Source organism: Tamandua tetradactyla, chromosome 1 (genome assembly GCF_023851605.1).
Source record: "Tamandua tetradactyla isolate mTamTet1 chromosome 1, mTamTet1.pri, whole genome shotgun sequence".
In the NCBI taxonomy this organism is placed as follows: domain Eukaryota; kingdom Metazoa; phylum Chordata; class Mammalia; order Pilosa; family Myrmecophagidae; genus Tamandua; species Tamandua tetradactyla.
This window is the reverse complement of record NC_135327.1, coordinates 23070709-23078371: the sequence shown is the minus strand read 5'-3', so window position 1 is coordinate 23078371 and position 7663 is coordinate 23070709. Positions and strand designations below refer to the sequence as shown.

At 45.0% G+C, this 7663-nt stretch overlaps 1 protein-coding gene across 3 annotated transcripts in view; it reads right to left on the bottom strand.

The window, feature by feature from the left end:
* Positions 1-3624: 3624 nt before the first annotated feature.
* The window catches only part of PSMF1 (proteasome inhibitor subunit 1), a 50173-nt gene continuing 46134 nt past the window's right edge, over positions 3625-7663 (bottom strand). For 2 of the 3 annotated variants that reach the window (XM_077112135.1, XM_077112140.1), the window contains 3 exons: positions 5847-5900; positions 4602-4699; positions 3625-4054 (listed from right to left, as the gene is read on the bottom strand). In XM_077112135.1, coding sequence (XP_076968250.1) covers positions 3807-4054; positions 4602-4699; positions 5847-5900 — 400 coding nt within the window. In that variant the 3' untranslated portion in view covers positions 3625-3806. Of the gene's footprint in view, positions 4055-4540; positions 4700-5846; positions 5901-7663 lie in introns of all 3 variants that reach the window. The other variant, XM_077112146.1, reaches the window with a different exon arrangement.

Below are 7663 nucleotides of genomic sequence, written 5' to 3'. Positions count from 1 at the left end.
GTCAGCCTAATGCTCCTCCGAGCAGGGACTAGACCTTCCAATTTGTCCCTCCCACACGACTCTGCTACTAGTATGGTGTTCAAACCTCATGGCATTGCTGCCCATTGCATTCTAGAGCCTGTCCTCAGTCACTTGGGCCTCGCCACCCCAGCCTTTATGACTCACCCTCCAGGGTACTCTCAGGGCTAAGCACAGCTGGAGTGACCTGGGGTGTGTATTTTGGTATCCCAGGGGCAAACAAGGGCTGAGGACTTGGATATCTGCCTTTGGGCCTTTCCTTTGGTGCAAAAAATTGAGAGTGAGCTACAAACGTGCAAGTTATATGACAGAGAAAGCTCCTGTCTTACAGGAGCTGCACCAAAGGTGACAGAGGATGTGAACCGTGTCACTGATTCTAATTTTCCTCCCATGATGAGGAGCAGGGAGCAGTAATGGAATGCAATTAATGACAGTAGGAAGGGAGGCCAGGAAGGGAACTGGGTTCCAAAGAGTGAAAATCTATGGGGCTTGTTACTCACTTTCTAACCACTTGAGTGTCACCAGGTACTGACCATCCAGCACAGGAATAAAGAAGCAGCCTCCACTTTGAGCACAATGTATTCTTGGAGATAGTGCCATAAGAGACTCATGACTTCACCATGGAGGTTGATAGAAGCTCACAAGTGAATGGATAAATGCAAGGAGAAAGCCAGCTCTAAGAATTGGGGTGGTGACAAGGCAAGGAAGGTGGGGCTGTGGGGCTGCTGGTGAACCATGGAGATGGTATGAGTGAGTGGTCTATGGCACTTTAGTATCAAAAGACAATGATTTAGAACTGGACCTTTATTTTACTTGTAAAGTCACTTGATGAACAAAAATCGCAAAACAAAGCAAAAATGATCCCCATGAATTTCCTCATACCTGGAAAGATCATGGGAAATTTCCTAGAGTTTGGATATGTTCCATATTATATCCACTCCAGAACCTTCCCCCAAAGTCAAACTCAACTTCAGTGTAGCTCACTAGCCACAATCATCCCAAGGTGGCTATTACTAAAGCCCTGGTCTCTCCCCAGGGGTGACTGGCTCTGGTCTCTATCTTGTAGGGTCTAGGTTAAAATTATTTTTTAAAAATGAGGACAAAACCACAATGAGATACCAATTCATACCCACTAAAATGGTTATAACAAAAAAGGACAATAATAAGTGCTGGTGAGGATGAGGAAAAATTGGAACTCTTGTACATTGCTGGTGGGAAAGTAGAATGGTGTAGTCCTTTTGGAAAACTTTCCAGCAGTTCCTCAAAAAGCTAAACTTTGAGATATCATATGACCCAGCAAGACCACTCCCAGCTATATACCTAAGAGAAATGAAAACTTCCGTTCACACTAAAACTTGTACACAAATGTTCACAGAAATGTTATTGAAAATAGCCAGCTGGGAACAACCCAGATGTCTATCAGCAGATGAATGGCTAAACAAAATGTATTATCCATACAATGCAATATTATTCATCCATAAAAAGGAATGAAGTACTGACATGTTACAACATGGGTGAACTTTGAAAACATTATGCTAAATGACAGAACCCAGACACAAAAGGTACATATTGCATGATTCCATTTATGAGAAATGTTCAGAATAGGGAAATCCTTAGCGATTAAGAAGGTAGATTAGTGGTTGCCAGGGACTGGAAAAGGGGGAATGGGAGTGCTGCTAATGGGTATGAGGTTTCTTTTGGGGCTGATGAAAATGTTCAGGAATTAAATGTGGCAATGGATGCACAACACTGAATATAGTGAAAACTGAACTGTACATTTTAAATGGGTGAACTTTATGGTATGTGAATTATATCTCAATAAAGCTGTTACTGAAAAAAAAAGAACAGGTTATTAAGTGTTGATATTTATTGTTAGTTCTTCAACCTTTCAGGTTCCTCAACACATATATGAAACACTCTCTTTTACTGCTTGGTGATAATCACAGCTGGAAGGAGGGGAATGGCCCAGACCAAAACAAACATCAACAGCTCAAATGGGAAATTCCTGAAGACCTCCTTCACTTCTCCCATCATGGCATGTAAGACATCTCCTGTGTTCTCGGTGTCCTTGATGCAAGAAGAGACCCACAAAAAATGCTTCCTGGATTCAGTTCCAGGAAAATGGCCGATTCTGCAGATGAATCACTAAATTTTCTGTTTTCAGAAAACAGAATTATATATATGACAACTAAAGGGTTTTCCTTAAAACTTCTGCTACTAGAAAATCAAAGTGTTAAATTTATTGTTTAAATTTTGTCTTTTCCTCAAATCAGGATCCTAAAGGTTATTTACCTTCCCTCCTTCTATCAGATGAGTTTCTGGTCTGATGTTCCTTTAAATACTTCCTTTTATTATTAAAGAGGTTTTTTTGTTTGTTGTTTGTTTTTTAATGAACAAATTGCCCCAAGTCCTTTTGGTTGCAGGTTGGTCCAATTCCAAAACAAATCCCAACATTCCATCCACTTGCCAACCCTTCAGGGTTGACTAGGGTTGATGAATGTGTTTACAGGTTGGCCTGACTTCTAGGTATTTCTCCAGATCAGAGACGTTCTCAAGGCTTCAAGTTGGTCAGCTCCCTCTCTCTGTGGTATTTTACTAGTGCTTGAGATGGGGTCTTCCAGAAATACCCAGCTGTGCTAGCCTCCACACCTAGGCCCAGTCTCCATCTGAGGCAGACCCAGGGCATATGTGTCAGTTTAGTTTATCCCTTACTCACTTGCTTACAGAATACAAGCAGGCACCTCAGGAAAGCTAGGGTAGGCCTCTGCATACACATAAACAATATGTCCTAAGAGAGGGGAAGGAACTCAAGGTGCTGAGAAGTCAAATGACCCAGCCATGGTCGAAATGCTAGTTGGGGAGCAGAAGCCTGGTGCTCTAGGCTGCTCTTTCCACTCCAGCACATGGGACCATCACTGACCATGTCTGCCAGGCCTTGGACTGAAAAGGATCTGGAGCACACCAAAGTTCAGGGAGGCTTCCCCAGGCTCCACACCATTCTCAGATGGAGCCCAAGCTCCTGCACTCTTGTCTGAGCCCCAAGGGGGATGAGTAGGCTCCATAATAAGTGCCACAGAAAACCATACACTTTCATTCTCTTCCTTTTGCCATAATGGGTTGTCACACAGAGAAGCAGACATCAGAATGTTTTAGAGCAGAAAAAGCATCTCAAGTTTTATAGTTGGGCACACAGACCCTGAGAGGGGAAGAGGCTTGCTTAGGGTCATGCAGTAAGTTGGTAGCAAAATGCGATTAGGCTTCAGGTCTGTTAACCCCTCTGTTTACAGGCTGCTATTACCCAGAAGGCTGGCCCAGAGTGGGCAGAAGCAGAAGATTTTGCCCTCATCAGAATGGACCGTCTTTCCACAGTGTGCCCCACTCTGTGGAAATCATCCTTGGGGCTCCCGTGGCTTCTAGGCTCTCGATGGCAGCCACACGGGCAGCCTGGGACCCAGGTCGGTGAGGTCAGGAACAAGAGCAATTTATGAAAAGAAGGCACCTGAGAAGCAAGAATGGACCCTGAGTAGCAAGAGTCACTTAGCCCCACAAAGAAAAGTCCCATAAGTGGAAAGAGCTGTGCATTTAAAGTAGAGAAGAGAAGTGGGAGACCGGCAACATGATTTTTGTATTGACATTTGGTTCTTAATAATTACATCCAAAATGCGTTCTGTTCTTATAGCGCTGCAACTGGGACTGCATTGGGTTGAGGATATATGTTGCCGGAGCCTCCCCTGGAAGTGAGAAGGAGTTGGTGGTGAGAAAGACACACTGACTTCTCTTTTTGGGACCTATATGCAGCCAGGTAGAGCGCTGCAGCAGGTGCCTTGGCTCTGGTGGTGGGGAGGGAGGCAATCCCAGCTGGCCTGCGAACACATGGGCAGGGTCCCTTGCCCACAGCCTGTAAAAACACGGTTGCTGATGGGGGCGGCAGTGGCAGTTCCAGGACAGTGGAAAGAAGGCTGGGATGTTACATTCTTGAGGGCTTCACAGGTACATATCATCGTAGCCCGGTGGGGGAAGATGATCTGGGTTAGGTCTGGAATGGAAAGAGGGGCTGGTGAGTTGGATGATGGAGGAACCAGGGCACACAGGCAGACATGGCCCTGAACAGAGGGAACCTGCCCTCCAGAAACCCTTCCACCTGTTAGCTGTATGACTTTGGCTAAATTACCTAATCTCACAGGGCTTCATTTTCTGCATCTGTAAAATATGGACTATAATGTCTACCTGAGAGGGCTGATTTAGGATTCAGTGAGTTCCTGACACATACTAAACTTTCACTGCTAGCTTCTCCTCTTCTCTTCCACTGAGTGGAGCTGGGGTAAGAGAGTTTCTAGGGGGATCCAGGGTGATATCAGGCAAGGGCCTGGAGGAGTCTCCTCTCCTAGCAGTAGGGGATGGAGGGAGTGGGCCAAAGAAAAGTGGCAACTCTCCACCTGATATCAGACACCTTCATTCCTGCAACACTCAGCTAAGATTGCCATCCGATCCTACTGCTCGGTGTGCTTGAGTGAATACCTACCCAGATGGGCTGGTCCCAATGGGTCCAAAGGGGTCAAAGCGTGCTCCTGGGGGTACAGCACCTGGAGGAAGCCGGTTCGGGAGGCCCGAGGATGGGTCAATAATTGCTCTTGGGAAGCCAGATCTCAGTGGATCCACGATCATGCCACCAGTCCGACACCTGAGACAAGAAGGAAAGTTGGGTAAGCAAATGTGGCAAGGAGCTGCCCCTCAGAGACTAGGCAAGGGAGGCAAGAAAAGGAGGCAACAATGGACTAAGAACGACTGAGATCTCTAAAGGTGAATGGCTGCCTGAGTGCCAGGAGGAAGTGGGCAAGAGTGAGAACACAAAAAGCACATCGTTCCTGGCATGAAAGGACTATACTTTAGGCTCTGAATTCCCTGAGCCCACAAAGTTGAGATTCCTGCCATGTCTTAGACCCCAGGGGGTCAATTTGATTAAGAACAGGAGCCATAACTCCGCAGGGTCAATGCAGAACTGTCAGAAGGCTCTGCAGGGCAATACTTTAGTCGTAAGGACTAATAACTGCACTGACACAATTTGTGATGTGCTCTGCTTCCTTAAAGGACCTCAGGGCGATGTTTGACTGTCTGCTGGTTACTGACAGCATTTGTCCCCTGCGGAGTTCCATGGACCTGATTCCGTGCTCAAATTAAGATGAATGAGCCGATGCTCCCCAAATTTTGAGGTCACTATTCAAGCTGCACTGCATGCAGACTTAAATGACTTTCCCATCCTCTAAAAATAAGATGCTAAAGTTGAGGTCACTTTACAGCAGAGGTTAACATTGAGTCTGAATCATTCAGAGAAGAAGGCACACAGCTGAGGCTGTAATAATGTCATTGGGTGCATGGAAAAAACGACAGAGAGAGTAATGGGGCTCAGAGACTCCCCTCCTCAAGTGAGGTGGCCTCCGAATAGCCAGAAACTGGCCGAAGGTTGGTAGCCCACTATGTGCTCTTCAATAGGCACCCTGATAAAACCGTGTGGTATCCCTGCCTTTAGGTGAGGGGCACTGTGCTCCGGCAGGACAGGCCAGGCCAGGAAACCACAGGGGAGCTGCCTGCTTAGGCTTGCTCAGCACCCCCCACACCCCACCTCCACACATATACTCTCAGAGCTCCTCTGTACTGCTCTGGGTATGGCAGAGCAGAACAAGTGGCAAGGAGTTCTTGGCAGCTCAGCTCCTCCTGCCTCTTTCACCCCAAAGCAAGACTGACGGAGAGCTCTAAAATTAGAAGATGAGCTGGGGCTGAAAAGCTATGAGAGCAAGTTATGTTGCTGCCATCTCCCCAGCATTACTCACCCAAAGGGGTCCAGATCCTCTCCTCCGACAGCAAATGGGCCCAGGGGATCACGCCTGAAACAAACAAGGGACAATTACAGCAAGTCCCAGAGCAGCCAGGGCGCCTGGCTTCCCAGGGGTCTGAGCCCGATGCCTGTGGGAGGGTCACAATGCACTCCAGGCACAGGGGCAGGGGAAACCCCTGCCTGAGACCAAAGCCCAAGGGATATTTCAAAGTGGTCTGGCACAGACTAATGATGACATTACAATGGCAATTATGTGAAGAGTCGAAAACAAAGCTAAAAACACGCAGGATCTTTATGTTGAAGAAAGATGAAGATATTAACAGTGGTAATCTCCAGATAAGTTTTATTCTATTCATATCTTTCTCAAGTTCCGAAATTTTGTATAAGGATCAAGAACTTTATCAGCCAGATATTATTCTAAAACCAAAATCAACCCCCCAAAGCTGAATTAAAAATCCAAAAATGGAGTGAGATGAGTGCTCACATACTGCTAAGAACAATGCTTCTCAAACTTTCTTTCATTATACGTCCCTCCATAAAATTTTTTTTGGGTGTATGGTCCAGGAATCGAACCCAGATCTCCTGTATGGAAGGCGAGCATTCTACCACTAACCATAAAATTTTAATACCACAAATATACTATATTTTTGTACAGTAGCCCTTTGGAAGCTACAAATCATTGTAATTTCTAAAATGTTTTTCACACTATACCCCCATTCCCTGAAACCAGTTTTTACTTTCACTTAGAATGCATGAGCTAGAAGGAGCATAAATGAATGTACTTCTGGAGAGCAATTTTATATTATATACCTAATATATAAAAAAAAAAACTACAACTGTATCTATCTGTCAAACACCTTATATTTCTTTAAATTCTTTGATCTAATAATTTTATGTCTATGAAAAATTAAATTCCATCCTAAGGAAAGAAACCTTGAATTAAAATATCACCACAAAGCTATTAACCAAGAAAACTGAGAATTGGGAACATTAAGGTACATCCATAATTTAGCTATGGGAAAACAACAGAAACAATGCTCTTAGAATCTTTAAAAATGATGTGGAAAAATATTTATGCTTTCATGTTAAGTTGGGGGGCGGATTACCAATAGCCTACGAAATCAGTTGTGAAGAAATGTGTATGTGCACAAATAAAACTAGAAAGAAGCATCCTGAGAATGTAAACAGTGATCATTACTCCTGGGGGGGTTGAGTTTCTTCTTTATACTTTTCTGTTCTTCCACAAAGAATGTGTATTTTCTTAAAATAAGACAAAAAGATTTAGTATTTTTAAAAAACGTGCTTTGGAATCCGGCTTGCAGCTCAGGCAAGCAATACAAGCCTGACAGTTCTGGGACACAGGCAGATTCTGACCAGACCTCTGGAAAGCCTTGTAAACAGCTAATTTAAACTACAGGAAAGGCATTAATTAAAGAACTAGGAAAAATTCCAAAAGGAATAACAGCCACTAGAAGTCCCCTATGTTTGCTGCTCTGTAGGGAGGCATGGCGGGGGTGGGGTGGGGTGGGGAGAGGCAGCTCATGGAGACAGGTAAGATATTTGTTGGCCTCTGGCACCACCTGGTCTGTCCACTGAGGGAGAATGTTAGAGGCTACAAAGAGCCTTTGGCTTCTAGCTCTGGTGGCTATTAAAATATCTGGGAGAACAGGGCTTTGAAGGCTCCTGAAACCCCTGGACAGAGTGCAGGGAGGGGCACAGAAACAGAACAGTGAAGGCTAGAAAGGCCTGCCTCATTTACTTGTGCACTTGACACCGTCACAGTTTATCCATTAGACTCACACACAACCCAGC